Raw genomic sequence first — 19,877 nt, forward strand, 5'->3', positions numbered from 1 at the left:
CTTTTGACAAGCAGATGCTGTTTATGAGCGAGCCAGCATCTTCGCTTTTCCAATTAGTGGTTAACGTTCTATATAGAACAGCTTTGGTTTAGCGCTGTACTCAGAATAGCAGATTGTAAATAAAAACAATTATGAACGGAAACTATTGAAAACAAGTATTAACCATTTTAAAAAGCAGCCCTTCTCCGGGCAGTCTCGAAAATTTAACAGAGAACAACAATTCCATCGCTAAGAGAAAGCTATAATTATAAATAACAGAGGCTGGTAGCTATGTGGTTGGCTAGACTGCCGACTTTGGTGCTGGAAACCAGGGTTCGAGCCTCGGGGTCGCGTCCACATCCTGTGATTCTGGGCAAATCACTTCATCGCCCCGTGCCTGAATGTGTAACGTAACCGGTGCTCGTGTAAAGCGCTCCAATACCTTCGGTTCGAGTTCGCGCTATATAAAATCTGCAACAAAAAAAGTACTCCATACGAACACGAATAGCACCCAAAGATTCCTTGATTCAAGATCACCCATTTTGCTCAATTGATAGGCCTGCACAAATGTTACATGATGCATTTATGTATCGCTGGCTAGATCTGCATGAATGCAACGTCATAATTTAGAAACTATACTAATTTAATCGTTTTTGGTGTTTTAACAGTCTTGTGTACCAGCACATTTTACAGCGATTCTTACACTTAAGTAGAACTGCTAGGCATGCAGTGGGGGAGTGCACCTGTTTCCTAATGACATGTTTATCATTGTAGCTAAAAGTGAATTGTGGAAAAACAGCTGTTTTGAAGAACCAGCATGTCCTCCATAGTTCAGTCAGGCGGGACCGTCCACAGATTATTCTGGTAGCATCATTCCTTTAAGCCTTTCCTAGTTTCCTTGATCTGCCCTCATTATTCGAATGACCAATTGTGATATATATTTTTGAAAGAGTATTTCACACATTACCTGCCTACTCCCTTTATTCTGCGGAGTAGGACTCAGGGCCGGCTTTAGCACTGGTGGCGCCCTGTGCGACAATGTTGTTGGCGCCCCCCATGGGCACCTCCCACAGATTCCCTCACTCCCACCCTTTAACAGTGCCCACTCAAGTCTCCATAAACTCTCTCTCTCAGATGTATTGAATTAGTTATATAGCGCCATCTATACCAGTGTAGGGTATCAGAGCACTTTTCATCACACACACATTACACAGAGACAATCAACCATATGTGTGTAAATCAGTGAATAGGAATTGTTACGTAAGCCAGAAGACTACAAGGTGAGTCACATGTCATCCATACTGGTAGACCGCATAGTTTGAGTGCTTGGTCTGAAGAAGCACAAACACAGAATTTAAAACAGAACCCCATGGTTGGGGTTTTTATTTAATAAGGATTTTTTACCCCAAATTAAACCCTTTTTGAAACATTAGAATAAGGAAAGACGGAGGAAAAAATCATAATGCTCTAATATATACCTTGCAGTTTGCATGCAGCTCTTTTATGACCGTTATTTGCTCACTGTTCCATGTTGGGATTTTAACATCTACACTGCTAGTAACAAAAGGATCTCTCTGACAAAAGCACTGACCTATTTAAACTATATGCACTTTGTGATCTGCATGGTACACATTATTTGCAACATGCATATTAACCCTCTGTGCTACCATAAAGAGTTACAACTTCCACTAGACAAAAGTCCTCTCTCCAGGAAGAACATTAATCACCGGAGTTATCTTGACGTTTTTATTGTTGTGTGAAAATTGCCAGAGGCCAGCACTGCAAAATACTGCCAAACGGGGTGCCCACTCGAAGAGTCAGAACCCCGTCCGGTGGCACCGGTCGCACCGCTCTAGAGCCGGCCCTGGTAGGACTTTATTCAGGTCTTAACCTTCCTGATGTGTTGCCCCTTCGAGTCTCTTAATGGATGCTGGTCGCATTAGAGCACTGCAAGCCTGCTCAGTTCAGTTTTCGTATACGCCCTTTTTTTTCCACTGGCAAGTTGTGCATCCTTTCTTCTGAAAGAGGAGTCGCTTTCCATATGGGACAGCCCTTCGTGCTCCTTGAGATCTCTATTCCACCCATATCTCTCTAAGGTTGCACTGGTTGGACCCACAGCATGCCTTCTGTATTGCTAGGACTAAGAAGTATTGCCTGGATGGTCAATTGTGTGTTAGGCTCGCCGATGTAAAGAATGAAAAAACGGTCAAGAAATGAATGCTGTGTTGATGTATGTTTTGTCTAAGACAGCGTTCTTCATGCCATCATAATGTAGTTTATAGCATTAGGACAGACGTTGCAGAGTCACAATGAAGATACACAGGAAACTGGGGGACAGTTGCAAGTTCCAGTTGTATGCCAATGGGAACTGTGGATTAATGTAGAGATGTTGGTGGGTCCAGTATGAAAAATTGTAGAGAACAGAATACTCCAGAAGTTATTTTACAGATGAGTAGAGTCTATGAACAGGTTATTTCCATGAAGCACTTAATGTTTATCTTTTTTTATTTTGTTTCAGAGTCGTTTGGTCAGAACTACCCAGAAGTAAGTTAAATCTGACTTGCATAACTCATTTAGGCTGCTTTCCTTCGAGAGGAGTCATTTGAGGCCTTGTTTTTTAATTCTTCATAAAACGTTATACATGCTTTTTTATTTGGTAGCAACTTCATGTCACTACGATTCAGCCCTTAAAATGATAATCGTATCTTTACATAATTCCTGGGATTGATTTTGAATGTTAGTTGGTGAATTTGTATATAGCCGCTGCAGTCCTGTTTGTCATGCAAATGAGCAGGGCAGACATGGAGCACAGGGCCTCATTATATGAAATCAAGCTCCCTTCCACAGTCCAGTGGTGCTCCATCCTGCCAAATGATTGAGTGTGGGGTTTTTGAACTGTCACAAGAATTCATACTCTTGTTAAAACGTTTTCATTTAAAAACAAAGAATATTTACAATGGTGCTGCTAGATGAAGTGCATTTTTTGATAGTTAGATACAATAAAAATGTAATTTCATGGGACCCTTTTTCAGGTGAAGAAGCAGGCTTGCTTAAGTGATCCCTTTTCCAGCTCTTCCTCTGCTGTCAAGTTACCATCAGCCCTTAGGCCATCAGGTGTCCTTCCGTGGTACGCAGGCAACTCATTAAGCCTAGACTACTCGAGTATGTTAAATATCAAAGTCAGAGTTGGTGCTTTTCAGGTATATTTTAAGTGAACCAATTAATCAATTTGATACTGTGAGAAATTGGCCTGGTATATGCAGGTAACTAGATAAAGTGGCCACCTTGCACCAGTACAATTCGACTCTTATGGTAGATAGGTTTAAGACAACCTTTTTAAGAAAGCTATCCTAGTGGTAGCTGTGGAGAGCAGCCTTCAGGCTAAGTCTTTAGAGGAATGTTAAGCAGCTTGTTTTACCTTATAATCTCTTGAATCACTAAATGAAAGGACACAACACAGGTGTGTGTATATATATATATATATATATATATATATATATATATATATATATGTATTTATTACTAGACACACTCCACTAATCTCTTTATGAGATTAGAAGTCAAGGACATATGCACAAATCAACATTTCACAACAAGTTAAGCACAAATATGGCTGGGGCCCTAGGGGCGTACCAGACCATATACTAAAAAAGAGACTTAGGAAGATCGACTTGCGAGGGGACAAGGCCTAGGGCCTTTAGAAGTGCTGGGGCCTCACTAATCCACCTAAGGCAGGTAAGTAAAGGACCCACGGGAGACGCATGTAGTGTGAGAACACAGCCGCGGATCCCAATAGACTTCAATGGAGCAAGTCGCGGTTGGAATTTTAAAGTTTTAGGATACTTCGGGAGAGTCTACAAGCAAGTCACTTACAGGGTAAGTAGTTCTAGAGCCAACACCCACAGGAGCACCGTAGTGCTGGAGTTACCTCACCCAGGGAAGCCGGGTGCATAGGTGTCTTTTGGTGTCGTGTCGCGGCGTCGTTTTCAATGGGAGCCAAAGAAGACTTGCTGCTTGTGAAGACAGGAGAAGTGTCCTGTGGAATCCAAGGCTGGATTCAGAAGAAAGAAGACCTGAAAACAGAAGGGACCGTGTTCAAAGTCACTTGGCAGTGACCCGGGGCAAGGAAGCTGGATGCCCACAGTAGTCGGGTGATTTCAGCTGATCACGGGTGTCTTGACACTTCAGCCATGAGGTCCAGACCAGGAGCTGGATTTGGCGTGTCCCACGAAGTCTGCAGCTTACTGAGGTGTCGGCAACCGGATTGGAGCCAACAAACCTTGGCAACAGCAAGTCTCGTGGAAAGTGAAGAAAGTCAGCGGTGCAGGCCAGCAAGGTCTGAGGGACTCACCCAGCGAGGGTAAGTCAGGGCAGGCCTGGAGCAACCAGGGGAGCCCTTTGGTTCTGTAGAAAAGTCTTCTGGGGACCCACAAGCCAACCGGCAAGGGATCGCGAAGACGCCTCGGGAGGATTCACTCACCAGGAGCCCACGGTCACTCGGGACGAGGTAGGCCTCTGATCTTTGGAGGAAATCCTCACGGAGGCTTGGACCACACGTGGTCCAATGCACAAGTTCGTAGAACGTCGTGAAGGGGTTGCACTCGACAGTAGTGCACGGTACCCGGGCATTGCTGTTCCTCGTCACTCGTGGGGTCCACTTGCCTCAGCTTCGCTGGGGACTCGCGATGGCCTTGGAGAAGTCAGGAAATCCACTTCCGGGGCTGCAGGGACTTCGGACTCTGGCGGGAGCGGGAAAGTTTGCGGCCGTTGTTTCAAGTTTTGGTGCCTGCCAAGCAGGGGAGTCACTCCTTGACTGCAAGGGAGATTCTTCAGTCTTCCAAAGGTAGTGGAACGTCGAAGGTCCAGGATTCTTCTTCAGAGCGTCGTCCGGGGATATCTAGTTTACAATGGCAAGGGTTCCTTAACTTATACTAGAAGGAAGGGAGGGACTAGCTCTATGACCCCACCTATGGGAGGGTCAGGGGAGTGGGTGGCTACACCCACTTGCCTTTGTCCATTTTCGTGCCAGAGCAGGGGCTAGTAGCCCCTGAACCGGTTTGAGCTGGCATATGCACAGAGGAGCCTACTGCTCCCCCAGTGCAGGACTTCAAAGCACTCTAGGAGTGAACCCACCCAGCCCCAGTACACTAAATCCTGTCTGGAAGGTGGTTACACCTCCCTGTGACTGGATGCCTATTGTTGGGCCTCCTCCACTGCGAGTTTCGGTCAGCAGCAGGAGGGCAGACCAGTGTCTGTGCTGGTGGCATCCATTTTGTGATGCCAGGGCTCTTCAGGATTCTACCATGTTTCCACAGTGGGTACATGTCTATCCCTCTATAAGGATGGGATCCTACTCCCACACCAGTTACTGGTGTGGGGGTATGATTCCAAAGCGTTTGACACCAAACACGACATGTTTTGATGCAGCCATCCCAAAGTTAGCATTTACCGCTAGGTTATAATGCACTTAAGAGTATATGGTTTAACCGCAACCACACACAGCCACAGAGAATGGACTGAGAGCTGCAGAGGGGCCCTGCTCAGGCAGAGGCACCCTCTCACATGGAAACCAAGCACCCTGCCCTCAGGATTGTTAGGGCCTGCCTTAGGGGTGACTGATAGGTTTATATGTGTGTATAAGGTGAGATATAGGGAACCTATATCTCAGTGAGGAGTGCTAACACTACCTCACCCAGGCTGCAGTAGCAGGCCTGTGGTGTCAGATTTAGTCTACTTCCCAGGGGTGGCATAATACATGCTTCAGCCCCTGGTAGGCCTGTGAAGTACCTATGCCCTTGGTACCTAAGGTACCATGTACTAGAGGCTCATAAGGTACCACAGTATCCCATCACTAGTGCATCTAATATGCACTCCAAGTTGTTTAGAGAGAACAGAGAGGCTGGGGCCCTGATTAGCAGGGACCCAGCCAGACTATAGCCAGAAACCAGTGTTAACATCAGAAAAAAAGTAGGGGCAACATAAGTGCAGATCCTACTCTCCTACAGATACAATATAACTGTACGAGATGTCACTAATCCAGATTAAGTCGAGCATCCATTATGTTGGAGAAAGGTTTTACGTGTGACATAAAATATACGTACAGAATAACATTACAGTTATGTGCACAAGGTAAAGTAAAGGGGGAAATGGGTGAAAGCATATGGGTCCCCAAATGATTATAGGATAACAATTAATTTTTTTTAATCGGCAGTTACAATACATATTTATTTAATCGACCATCATTTTGACATTTTGATAGAGTGAATCATTTAAATATTAAAACGGCAGTCAATGCCGTGATCTACAATCGTTTCAGCACTTTCCTTGATTGTCCAATGTCTCTTCATTGACATGTAGTTCCCTCTTATAGATAAACCATATTTCATAGATGTATTTGCTGCACAATTAACACAAGAGCTGCAGAACTGACATGGGACTCAGAATAATCTTTTGAAAAATATTCCCGCGTTTTAGGCCTAAATATCTGACATGCTAGTGCCAACCGTATGTGTCGGAGAGGGAGTACAACGGTGTTCCTTCATGTGTTGTTTAAAGATTTTGAATTCTTTGAGTTTGTAGAATGCTACTATTAACATCCGTCTTCATTTTGATGCTTTAAGAGACCACTGTAATAATGCCTATACAGTGGCTCCAAGTGAATGAGGGAACAATTATCTGAAAACACAAAGTGACTGCTTTTCGTACGCAGTCTCTTTACTTTGCATTCTGTTTATCAAAAAACCTTTTCAAATCTCTTTATTGTGGCTTGTGTAACATATATACAGCTGTTATGCAAATGGAACTTCCCTGGTAAAAGTGTCTCCCAAACAGGTGGTCAGTGTGGGTTTACATTGAAATAGCTTGCTCTTGACTTTTCAATCTATTTACTCCCAAGTGGAGGGAAATAAAACGCAGCGCTTAGCTGACATATCACAGGAAGTCCCGCCTCTAACCTGTAAGAGTTGAGTAAATAGCAGTGCAGTGCCCATCACTATGATAGGAGATTTTGTGGCAAAGTTTGATCCCAGCCGTAGGACTTGAAAAGGGAACACATTGCCACTAGACATACAGGTCAAGTAAATTAAAAGGTTGCTAGACACAAAGGTTTCTATTCAACCATTTTTTAAAGCTGCGGGTAAATATTATTTAAGGTACACTTATTTTAATTTGTCAAAATTATTGTGCTTGTGGCTCCTTGGACTAATGCATTTTTCTGCGGGGATCCGCATTTGATTCCATGGTCACAGGATTGTAATCTTACGCTCAGCCTTTTATCCTTCTGAGGTTGATAAAAATCAGTAAGATTGAGATTATAAAAATAACAATTTGTAATCTTTTAATAGAATCAAGGGACACCTCCCCGCCCCCACGGCAGACGTGTGCTCTGCTGTTTTTTTTAAAATGTTTTATTAATTTTCATCACTTGCTGATGAAATGCAGCAATGATGGTGTGTTGATGGGCAGGTGTATGACGTTGTTTGGGATGTGACTGACTGTGTGCTCTACAACTAACATGGTCATTGACATGTGACTGAATGTGAACGAGCTCTACTATCATCTCAGAGTCCAATTTGTTGTGACAGCCGATTGACCTATTCACGAGGAGCCAGGCATATCGCCGTTAATATATAGCTCACTCCTGGTAATTTGAACATGTGATAGAGACTGCTCCAAGATTGCTTGTGTTTCAGTGATGTTCCTAACAGGTGATTACAGTGCTGCCAAGTCTCGACATGTCGTCTGTGACATTTTGGGGCAATCCAGACTTCATCAGTACTCTGTCTTCTAAGACTTGTACATTTGCTATTTCCCCATTATAAGTGTGCTCCCAAGGTTTTGCATGTGAAGTGGTAGTCGCTAATACGCAAGTACTGACTGTGTGTGTCACACTTCACTGGAGACCTCTTTGCAGATATGTTACTGGTTTCGGCCCACCATCCAGAGGCATGTGGCAGGGTGGGGGGGGGTGGGGGGGGGGGGGGGTGGCAGTCATGCTTAAAAAAATGATTAGCAACACAAGTCAAATAAGTAAATGTATAGATTACTAAAAATGTACACGTCCACACCTGCGAAGACTGCATTGCAAGCTGAATCATTCATCAAGTGATTTAATTCCTTCTCAGCACTTGAAAAATAGATGCATAAAGACGAGGTCAGAGTCAGATCACTAACAATTAGCTCTCAAGGATTCCAAGAAGTTCTGCAAGGTCACAGAGACATGCAAAAAAAATTCTAGCCACTTGGGTCAAGTAAAGCGATCAAACCCGCTTAAGCTTCAGTAGCTCTCCCTTACATTGCGTGTGCTTGAGGAGATATTTTTTTGCCTGAGAAACTAAGGCCATGGAGTGGCTACTTACAATGCAGAATGCACTTTTGAACAACACTGGGTTTAAAGAAAATGTGTTTGCTGAGACTTTGAATTCATTTATTTATAACACTGTCTTCAGTTTCCATTTTCCAAAACGTGATCCTTGCATTTGTTTATCAAAAAGTAATGTTTGTGCTAAAAAATAAGGAAAAAGGACCAACCCTTTTGCTATGCTGGTAGGATTGCCCTCTGGAGGAGTGAGGGTAGTGTAATCTATTTCTCTGTTTATATTTAATTTGACAAAATGTAGTAAAGAATCCATGTACTTGGATACATGCTCCAATATGCTGTTAAAAAAACAAATATATTTTTATGGCAGTCATAACATATTGCATTACACCACTCACTTGACATACGCTTTATATGAACATACCATACTATAGCATCGGCTTTTCTACAGTCTTTATAGTACAGTATAGCTGCCCCCCCCCCCCCCAATGCGTCCTCTTTATTATTTCCCTCCATTGTGCAGTTTTAATTAGATCCTTTATAATGTCACCCATTGACTTCTATTTTGGGAGTCCTCTTTTGGTGTTCAGGCGTAGTGCCAGTTAAGTTTTTGGTTGGTGAAATAAAACTTGCACTGACAAAGCCGACAGGTCTGGCTTTCTACAAGACCCGCTTTTAGCCTGTTCGCAAGAGATGGAGAGGAGAAAAGGTTGAGGAAGATTACAGGATGAATAGAGAGAATGGAATAGAAATATGGATAGAGAAAAAAGTGAGAAGATAACGATGAGAGAAAAGTTCATAAGTGCAGAGGGTGTGAGGCAGGAGAAATCGGGGAAAGACGGATATGAAAGATAGATGGAAAGTCATGATGAGCAAGTCTGAGAGAGGAGAGAGTGTCAAAAAGGTGGTGAGAGAGGAGTTTGAACGAGAGACGACCGTGCAAAAAGTGAAAGCCAGTGACATTCAAAGTTTGCGAGACAAAGGGAGGTGAGAAAAGAGAGAGGGAGAGAAAGGGAGAGGGGTGACTAAAAGGGTGAGAAGGAAAAAGGTAAATAAGCAAGAGGGATGGAAATATGTAAGGAAAAAAGATAGCAAGATTGTAAGATACAGGAATGATAGCGATGTCAAGAGAAGAAAAAGATGGTGAGAGAAACGGAGATAAGAAAGAGAAATGGTGCGCAAAAAAGTGGAGAAGGTAGAGAAACGGAAGAGGAGAGAGAAGGAGAGCGCAATGTAGAGGACAGAATGAATAAACACATTTCTAGAGTGCACAGCTGCTACTAGGCATTCCGGCGCTAAGTGCAAGGTAGACATTTAAAAGATGTAGCACAAACTAGTGTCAGTTAAACAGCCGGATATTTAACTTCTTTCTGAAATGGTTCTCATTCGCAATAAGATCCAAGCCCATTGGTTGGGGAGAGGAGTTGGCCTAACCGCTGGGCGTCGACCTCGAATCTGGGGAACTGGGTTTGAGTCTCGGCAATGACGCTGAATATCCTGTGTTTCTGGGCAAATCACTCCCCGCGCCTAACAAAAATGAATGTGTCCTCATGTAATGCAACTGGTGCTATGTAAAGTGCTCTGATAACCCGATTCGGGTCAAGTTCGCGCTATACAAAACTCTGTAAAAAAAAAAAAAAAAAAAAAAAAAAAAATTGGTAGCTTATTATTCCAGGCCTTAGCAGCCAGATAGAAAAAAGAGCAGCCACTGTAGGAAAGTAGGATCTGCTTCTTATGGTTACCCCCACTTTTTGCTTGATGTTGCACTGTTATCCCAGTCAATCTGCTTTCTCCCTTAAATTGTCATGCATGTACTTAGGTACACTCCAGATTGGATACCGGGGTACCCTTATCAGTCCCTAGTATATGGTGCCCATGTACCCAGGGCATAGGTACCCCGGAGGCCTCCCATGGGCTGAAGCAGGTATTATGCCACCCATGAGAGGCCATGCTAAATGGAACTACAGGTCTGCTACTGCAACCTGTGTAAGCTGGTGCTTGCACCACTTACTATAGAAATAGGTTCACTATATCTATAAGTCACTACACTTAAAACTTATAAGTCACCCCTATAGCAGGCCTTATAAATCCTGAAGGCAGGGTGCTGGGTTTTCAGTGAGAGTGCGCCCCTGCATGAGCAGAGCCTCTCTGCAGCCTTCGGAGACCATTCTTCCTGGTTGTCTGTGACTCAGCCAGACATATAGGTAGAGGTGCATTATAACCTTGCGGTAAATGCTATCTCAAAAATGGCTGCATAGAAACATATCGTGTTTGGTATCAAACACCTTGGAATCATACCTTCACACCGGTAACCGGTGTGGGAGGTATGATTCCACCCTTTAGAAGCAAGCTTCGGGGGGGGGGTCACTGGTCTATCCGGTGCCAGACTTCTCGACCCAGTAAATACAATGAGCAATGCTGTGGAATCAATACTACAATAACTATTAAATGGATTGTTAAATATTAATTAATCTTCCCACTGAAACAAATTCTCGAAGTTATTTAATATAAATGAATGCCCAACACAAATTGCAGTTCTCCAAAAATGATTTTTTATATATATTTGGATAAATTATATCAAAAGTGTTGTTTCAGTGACATCCACAATATATACAAAAATTATATAGACACAAACTACAAAAATTCTTATATACAACAAAATATATTCCTCACTATGTACGAATACTATAGCGGGTGAGGAATATCCTATATACTTTTTAGGTCTCGTCTGGCGAAAGCCGTGCATGCGTTGCACTCGCCATGGAGAGGACTTGGAATCAATTCTCCCCGTGGGCACATGCACGCGTCTGCATGGACAAAGATGGCTGCTCTCGCCATCTGTCCAAAGCAGACAGCATGTGCGTGTTCTTACGGACTGTCAGTCCGACACCATTTTGTTATAAATAGCGCGTTCACCATGCTCACTCCGCCCCTCTCTACTGCAGAAGGACTCGTCGCGCGTGCGGCAAATCTATACTTTAGAAAATCACAGTTTAGCTATGCACGTGGTTCTCGGTCTCCCTTTAAAATATTCCCGATGGTGCGATTTAAGGTAAGAGCTCCTGTCTGAAACTGACGGTGCTTTGCTAATTAATCCACGCTGTTGCACTCACTCCCCCCACCCGCCCCTCGCGCGTTCCCCACGCTGCCGCGTTCTAGTGAAGAACTTTACAACTCTAGATCAATAGTAACCCTGGTCCCTCTGGATTTGACCTGTTTTCCCCCATGCAACTTACCACGAAAGTACTTTCGAGTGCCCGTCTTTGAAGCTGGATCCAGAAATCCGCGTTGCAGGAAACAAAAGCGACTCTTAAATGAAACCGAAACTTCCATAATGCTTAGCTTACGGTTTCGATATGACTGCTTGCCGAGCTCAACGTTTAACGGTGTTTGTAAAGCTCAAAAGGCAAAATCGATCTCATAGTAAACTTGAACTACTATAACACCAGACACAAACCAGTTGTTTTTTTAAAGTTTTGATTTTTAACTGGATTAGCTGGAACTTTCCATTGAAATGTTTTGAATTAAACAATTGTTTTTCAGGGCCACGTCAAGGATTAGTTACCGGTAATTAATGACTGAGATAAATTAAGGCGACACAATGCCACAGGTCCAATAGTGGGGTTTCACTCTCTTTATTATTATAGCAAACGAACCTCGACTGAACGAGTATTGTGTGTAATTTGCCTCAGCATCGTAGTGCCGCATGGTTGTTTTTGGAATTTTGCGCTCAAATGTTTCCCTGCGTTGCTCTGGAGGACGTAATCACGCCGATGAAAGTTTTTTCAAAGTAAAATTATAATACCGATTTCATTTTTTAAATTGATTTTAATAAATCACCCCAAAAAGTAATTAATTCGGAAGGACGTGTACAGCACCGCTATCCTGCGTGCCACATAGCGAGTTTCTGAGTTTTTTTTTAAATGACTCAACACACACAACAATCACACGTGTGCACTGCTGGTGCCCTGTGGCACTCAGAATGAGACTCGGGGCTTGGCTCTGTGGTGGAGCGTCCCACTTTTCTGAGACTGGTAGTGCTGGTAGCAGACTTTATGGGCAGGACAAGCCTTCCTACCCAACTTGTCTGTAAGTTTCCCTGAGAGTTCATTGTAATTTGGTCCTTTAAGCCATCTAGGCCAGACATGGGGAGACACTCTTGTGTGGGGTTTCTCCCTGTGCAGTAGGACATGCAGGGAGCGAGTGTACCAGAGTGTGACTGTGGCAGCCCGGGATCACTTTGATTTCATGAACCAAAACCTCTCCTTTTTTGTGCCTTTATTCTGGGAATCTCTTCCGTGAGTTTCCTAACTCCGTACCACCATTCTGACACATTGTGGCTGGACCAGTTGGGAAGAATATGCAAAATTCAGGAAATGCCACAAATCATTCTCAGCGCTGACCTTCTGGAATTCACACATTTCTAGCCAACTTGGCATAAGTACGGAGCTGAAACTATCAACTGATGTGCTGAGATTTCTCGAAGAGAATCCGGGGTCCCGCATCAGTAGATGAATGTAAATGTAAATGTTGTAGACTTGTAAAGCGCACAGCTGCCCCAGCAACAGGGCGTCCCGGCGCTGTAGACCGCTGGGGAACCCGTCCTGGCTATCCCTGTGAGATGGTCCCTTTCTGGGAATCTCCAAGGTGAAACCAGGCATCCCCGGCGTCTGTGGGGGGCCGTTGTAGAGATGAGGCAAGCTTAATGCCCAGAGTTGCCGAGTGTGTTCCTGGTTAGAGTAGGTACCGAGGCGAGAATTATCGAGTCCGTTTTGACCCTGGTCCACGACCCTGCCGCGTCGGGAATTGAACCCTGGTCCCTGGCCGATTCTCTGCTTACAGGTCTGCCGCCTCTAACTAGTGAGCCACACCTCTCCACTCTTAGGTGCTCCATGATTGAGCTCGCTGACTGACAATTCCACTGTGGAAGACCCAAGACCAGGAACCTGGACATTCTGCAGCGTGCCCGGAGGCGCAGGCTCGGGCCTGCCATGAGCCGACAAGCTGAGGAGGTAATGGCAATGCTCTTGTACTAAGTAGACCACAAGAGAAGAAATTTGAGGAGATGAGGTGGGAAGAGCAGAACGTGCAACCTGATGCAACACAGGGAAGGACAGTCACTGCAGGTCTTATGTGAGGCCTTGGACACTGTGGCCCCTGTGGTGTGTGCAGAAGCTGACTTTTGGCATTCCGTGATCTCTGTGCAACAAGAACAAATACATGTGACTGCGTGGTGCCTGAGGAACTGCAACTGTATTTCAGGGGTCATATCAACAGATACCAAAGCACATAGAAAGAATAGGCAGTACATACATTTCGGTCATATGACCATCACGGCCCAGGTGGGTCCTTCATTTGTGTTTGGACTAGAGGAAGAACCCCCAGTCAGGACCTACTAGTTTCTGTTGCCTCCATTGCATGTACACTGCCCTGCACTCAGTGCTAGAGTGCACTACTTGGCACCAGACGTGAGGCCACCCCACTTGGCTTTTCGAAATCTAGGTATTTCCACCTTCCTAAGAGAGGCAAACCTCAGCTGTATATTGGGACTATGCCAGTGGAAGGCCCTTCTCAGGTGCAACGGGCCCTGGCGATGGAGGGCAGTGGGAACTACACTGAGGCCTTTGAAGGTCACACGCTCCCTGACTGGCAACCAATGAAGGGACCAAATGCCCTTTCTCACCGACAGACGTTTTGAAATGCCTAGGACTAGTCGAGCAGCTGCATTCTGAATATTCTGAAGTCTATTTAGGGTGGCTTTATTAATATTTAAGTACAGAGCATTGGAATTTTCAAGACGCAATGTAACAGGCACAATCACCACTGCAACTATGAGCTTGGCTGGAATAAGAGGCAATAACTTTTTTAAAGTTTTGATGATGAAGAAACAGAAGCTCACAGACCTCTTGGTCTGAATATCAAAGGAAAGTGTCAAAAATCACCCCTAAATTTTTTGCCTCAGTGACAGGAAAAGGTAGAGGACCACAAAACTCTGGACACCACAGTTCAGACCATGAGTACAAGCATCTATAGCCCTTTTAACTTAAGGAGATAATGCTTGCTATCAAGAGACAAACAAGCATTGGCATAGCCAATAGGTCTCGCCTTTGGGACCTTATAAGTGTTTAGCCATGCAACAGTTAATGTTGTTGCACCAAGGATATTGTGCTGCATTACTGAATACTTATAAGATCCCAAAGGCGAGACCTATTGGCTATGCCAATGCTTGTTAATCCCTTATTACCCTACTCCTTAATACAGATGCTAAACCGGTGTATTATAAGCATTCTGTTTTTTTAGGGTCACATGGGTCTAGTGTGAGAGACAGAATCGGGAGAACCTAGGGTTTCCGTACGCCGTGCGGGATTAACCTTCTTTGTTTCAAGAAATATAAAGAAGTAGAAAGCCGCCCAGTCCCGGTCACGTGTCTCTACTGTGAGAGTAATCAGACTCCCCCGTCAAAGAATTGTGAAGATTTAAAAGAAAGTATTTCCCTCGCAGAGGTGTAGGGACTAACGCTCAAAAACACGCATGAGCGAAAAAGTGGCAAATACTGCAAAATCGACTGCCATTCGATACATTTGACCAGAAACACTAAGGACCATTTGAAAGGTGTCCTGACTTTACCCCAGTCCTGATGAGGCCCAAGATATGTCGGGCTGAAACGCGTTGTCCTTTTGAATTGGAGAAGCCCTATACAAATCAAAACATAAATAACTGAGAGAGTACTAATAATTAGAAAAGGACCTATGAAGTTTTGTCCTATGATGTACTTGCTTTGATCATAAAGGGCGATCTCTAAAAAACAGAATGCTTATAATACACAGGTTTAGCATCTGTATTAATGAGTAGGGTAAAAAGGGATTAAAACGTATATAGGATATTCCTCACCCGCTATAGTATTCGTACATAGTGAGGTATATATTTTGTTGTATATAAGAAATTTTGTACCGTTTGTGTCTATATAATTTTTGTATATATTGTGTATGTCAATGAAACAAAACTTTTGATATTTATCCAAATATATATAAAAATAATTTTTGGAGAACTGCAATTTGTGTTGGTTATATTCATTTATATTGAATAACTTCGAGAATTTGTTTCAGTGGGAGGATTAATTAATATTTTCCTATCCATTTAATAGTTATTGTAGTATTGATTCCAACGCATTGCTCGTTGTATTTACAAGTTTATATGTGCCCAGATGCGTTTGGGGTAATAGGGCTCCACCGTTTAGGTATTTACAGCCTTCTCGACCCGGACAACACAAAATAGATGCTGCCGACCAGAGACAAATTTCGGCCCTCCTGCTGCCGAGCCAAGCTCGAGCAGAGGAAGGCAGCAAAATAGGCATCCTGTCACAGGGAGGTGTGTCAACCTCCCAGACAGGATTTAGTGTATTGGGGCTGGGTGGGTGCACTATGAAAGTCTGCACTGGGGACACATTTGGAGTCCCTGTGCATGGTCCAGCTCAAACCAGTTCTGGGAGCCATTGGCTCCTGCTCTGGCGCGAAACTGGACAAAGGACATGAGTGTAACCACCCCTCTTTCCTGACCCTCCCCTAGGAGTGTCCCCCAAATCTGCCCAACCCCTTCCAGTGGGTACAAAAGGGCTTACCTGGCTGTAAGACTTTAGATTTTATGTGGACAAGATTCTAAAAGAAGAAACCACTGACCTTCGACCGTCTGGACTTAGACTGGGCCCGACTTCGTCTCCCTCTCCGTCCAAAGCTTTGTCTGTGCCCTTGCTCCATACAGGCTCCGTGGTGCACTAAGGACAACTGAAGAATCTCCCTTGGAGTGAAGGAGTCACTCCCCTGCATTCACAGGCACCTCAACGCAACTGACCTGTCTGCTGCTCCCGAGCTCCTGTGGACTCTGAAGATTTCAGCAACACAGGAGGTGGGTTTCTGAAGTCCCTGAGGTCGATCTGCCCTCTCGGCCAGTATCCCTTGGGGGACTGCCTAACCCGAACCCCTGTGCACGGCGTCCATTTGCAAGTGCATATGCTTGTTGACGATTCCCGTGCTTGTGCATTAGACTCCGTATAGTCCTAACCCTGAGCAGTATTTGCACCAAAGAACTCCAGCCTCCTCCCACCGAGTGCTACATGGGCTGGTACTTTGCAATCTTGCTCGAGGTCCCCTCGCGACTCCTGGTCCTTCGGCCTATCGGTCCTCCTGAGGGTCATCTTGAATTCTGTTGGACTTTCCTAGTTGCTCCAGATGTACCCTGACTCCCCATTGCTTGGCGAGTCCCCTGGACCTTGCTGGTCCACACCGTTACCTGCTTGACCTTCTTGCGTGGGTTGCTTTTGCCAAAGCTTGTTGGTGCTCCAGCCAGACACTGACGCCTCAGCACTCGACATCCTTCGTGGGACAGCTCGCATCTGTCACCTGGTCATCCTCGACGTCTCCTGGTCCTTGTGGCTGCAGAGTCAAGCATCCCTTATTCGCACCTGAAGCACCCATCGGTGGACATTCGTCTACCGAGCCCCTGGTCACTCTGAAGTGACCCAGACTCTATCCCCTCTGCTTTCAGGTTCCTTCCTTCCAGAATCAAGGCTTGGATTCCTCCGGACCCTTTTCACCTTCACGGCAGCAGTACTTCTTCACAGCCCTCAATTGAGAACGACAGCGGTTTCCGACACCACTCCAGACCTATGCACCCGGCTCCTCTGGGATAGGGAACTCGGGTACAGTATCCACGGGTGGGGTGTCTCTCCAACCTCATAAGTTCCAAAGGGTTTGCTCAAAGTCCTCCTAGAAGGGTCCTTAATCCTTAAAATTGCTACCGCGACGTCCCCATAGAATTGTACGGATCCCGTGTCGTGTAGGCACACTGCACCCATCCTTCGTGGGGTACCTATCTACTCACCTCAGGTGGTTCCTTGGGGTCCCGGCAATTCTACGTGCTCTAGACCTTGTCTTGACTCAAGTCGTGATTGTTTTATCACTATTATAGTATATGGTTTGGTCTCCCCTGGAGCCCACTGTGTATTGTGCTACTTACAACTGTTCTATTGATCTTGTATTGTGTGCTTTGTGTTATATCCTCGTGTAGAGGATACTAGAGTGTTGTATTAATAAATACATATTTTTATATAACTACTGTGTTTCCCCTTTCATTTGGTCAATATAAGAGGTGATATTCTGGTAAAACAAGCTGCTTTACATTCCTTCAAGATTAAGTGAAGGCTTCTCTCCACAGGTACCACTAGGATAGCTTTCTAAAGGTTATCTTTGACCTCATACATCATAAGGGTCGTTTGGACTGGTGCAAGGTGTCCACTTTAATTAGTGGACAGCATATCCAGACCAACTTCTCACAACCACCTCTCCTGTCTTTCCTAATCCTAGAAATACTTGGGAAATGGGCTTCTGGAAATCTTAATGGCCTATAAGGAATATATTGCATGAGCTTATCGCTCCGTTATTTAGGGCCCGTTTTCTGAAGGGCTCTAAGCTAGTAGCAGTGAATTAAACAGAATGCGCTTCTTAACTGGCAGCCAGTGTAACTGTTTGAGATGCTGGCAAAAACAATGCCTGCGCTGTAGCCTAAGGTCATTCTGAACTATCAGTAAGCCCTCGATGAGATCGTTTGGCATGCCCAAGTAGAGCAAGTTAGCATAGTTGATCCTGGAAGTGAACAAGGCATGGACAGTTATGACGTGATTCAATGGGAAAAGAAAGCAAACACAAGGAGATGATGGACGGAGTGCTGAAACATTTCAGACACCCACCCCCAGTCACAGATCTGGGATGAATCCATCATCATTCTTTAACTCACTGTGCCACCTCTGTTCAGACCCAGCTATGTGCAAATCAGTCTTGTGCTGTGCCTCATTGGAACAGTCCAGCCTGAACTGCCAAGCCAGGTCTTCCCTGAACCGGAAACAAGCATCCTGGGACCGATTTCTGGGTACCACCCTTCATCAGCCAGGATAGCTTGAATACAGTGGAAAAGTGAGCAAGGGACCCACGTCTGGGCATACCCTGCACACTCAGGGCAAACAAAGCAAACTCAAGGAGATGATGGACGGAGCCCTGAAACTTTTCAGACACTGTTCCCATTGGGCAGAGGGTCAAGATTGATTTGCATATGGCTGGTTTCAAACTGGAATGGCATGGTGAGCAAAATAACGATGGATTTAGGCCCAGAACTCTGTACTGGGGTGAATGTATGAAATTGTTCTGCATTCTGTCCATCAGTATTTTGCACGTGATTCAATGGGAAGCAAATAGAGTATCTTCCTAAGAGACCTTAACTAAGGTAAACAAGTGGCAGCTACATGATTTGGGGGAGAAAAGATAAATCACTGTCAGATTTTACCACAAGAAGTTTTGCAACTGGCGTGTGGTTTGGAGAGACCACAGTTTAGGGGGCCAGCAGATGTTTGCTCTATCTTCTTGTACACATTCAAAAAGAAGAATTTCAGTTTTGTCAGGGTTGCACTTAAGGCAACTGTGCGTCATCCAGTCAACTACTTTAACTAGGCAATTTTGGAAAGCTTGTTTAGTAATTCAAGCATTCCATCCGATGGAAAGATAAACTGCGTGTAATCAGCATATGGGGCGACCTCAGTGTCGTAGGACAGTATGTTTGAAGGTATGGGGGCCATGTTCATTTTAAATAATGTGAGGCTTATAGGAAGCTGGCTCGCTATATAGCAGTGGCAGCTCCTCCGCTGCTTTTTGCAGTGGAAAAAAATAAAAAAATAAAATAATAACTACGTTATTATCATTTTATTTTTCCTGTCCCAGTGTCTCAGCAAGCGGGGCTGATCTGCTCTGCTGGGGGAGGAGTGGTGGGCACTATGTAAGTGCGCATGAATGTTTCACTGGCCCTCTGGGGCCGGCCAAACATCCATGTGCACTTTACATGTTCTCCATGCAGGCTGCATTACCGCCTGCATGAAGAACATGCCCACCCTCCCATTCCCTGGCTGTGCGCCGAACCATGGCGCTCAGACCAATCACAACGCTGCATTGCAGCGTTGTAATTAGCTATCTGGATGCTGGGAGCCGAGTTCCTCCTGCTTCCTATGCAGAGAAGAAGCCAGGAAGAAGACGCAGGAGAGGTGGTGGTGGCCGGCCGGCAAGTGTTTTTTAGGCCGGCAAGTGTTTTTTAGTTTTTTTGAACCTCCCCTTCTTCCCCTCTACACCCCTCCCGCCCCACTGCTAATTCTCGGGAGCAGCCATGCCTGCTATATAGTGTATCAAAATGAGTTGCACTGCACAGAGTCCAGGTATACCTCATTAGTGTACAGGGGCTTGCTTTAACAATTCCAAGATGCTCTTTTTGTGGTAGAGTGGTTGAGAAGCCTAAGGCTTATCAGAGGGGAGTGTTAGGCATTTGTTGCACACACAGAGTCAATTAATGAGACACACATTCAATAAGGAAATCCGACACCAGTTTAAAAAATAAGATAGTTTTTTATATTAATTTAGACACTAAGATCTACGGGTTTAGGTTAGTACTTAGCTAGCGATTTTTAGAAACACAGAAAATACAGCTGTCAAATTTGAGTCATGAGCCTCGAATGTGGCGGTAATGTTACCCTGTCGGAGAAACATACTCT

General features: G+C 44.7%; 1 protein-coding gene across 19 annotated transcripts in view; it reads left to right on the plus strand.

Moving 5' to 3' along the window:
• Positions 1-19,877, plus strand: part of LOC146870056 (retinoblastoma-binding protein 5) — a 529,113-nt gene that overhangs the window by 87,737 nt on the left and 421,499 nt on the right. For 17 of the 19 annotated variants that reach the window (XR_014968878.1, XR_014968866.1, XR_014968858.1 and 14 more), the window contains exon 2: positions 2,498-2,523. Coding sequence is in view for 12 of the 19 variants with exons in the window: in XM_085626372.1 (XP_085482498.1) it covers positions 2,498-2,523 (26 nt within the window). In the remaining 7 variants the exon portion in view is untranslated. Of the gene's footprint in view, positions 1-2,497; positions 2,524-11,227; positions 11,349-19,877 lie in introns of those variants that run through there. The other 2 variants (XM_085626975.1, XM_085627197.1) reach the window with 2 other exon arrangements.

This window comes from Triturus cristatus, chromosome 1_1 (genome assembly GCF_964204655.1).
Source record: "Triturus cristatus chromosome 1_1, aTriCri1.1, whole genome shotgun sequence".
In the NCBI taxonomy this organism is placed as follows: Eukaryota; Metazoa; Chordata; class Amphibia; order Caudata; family Salamandridae; genus Triturus; species Triturus cristatus.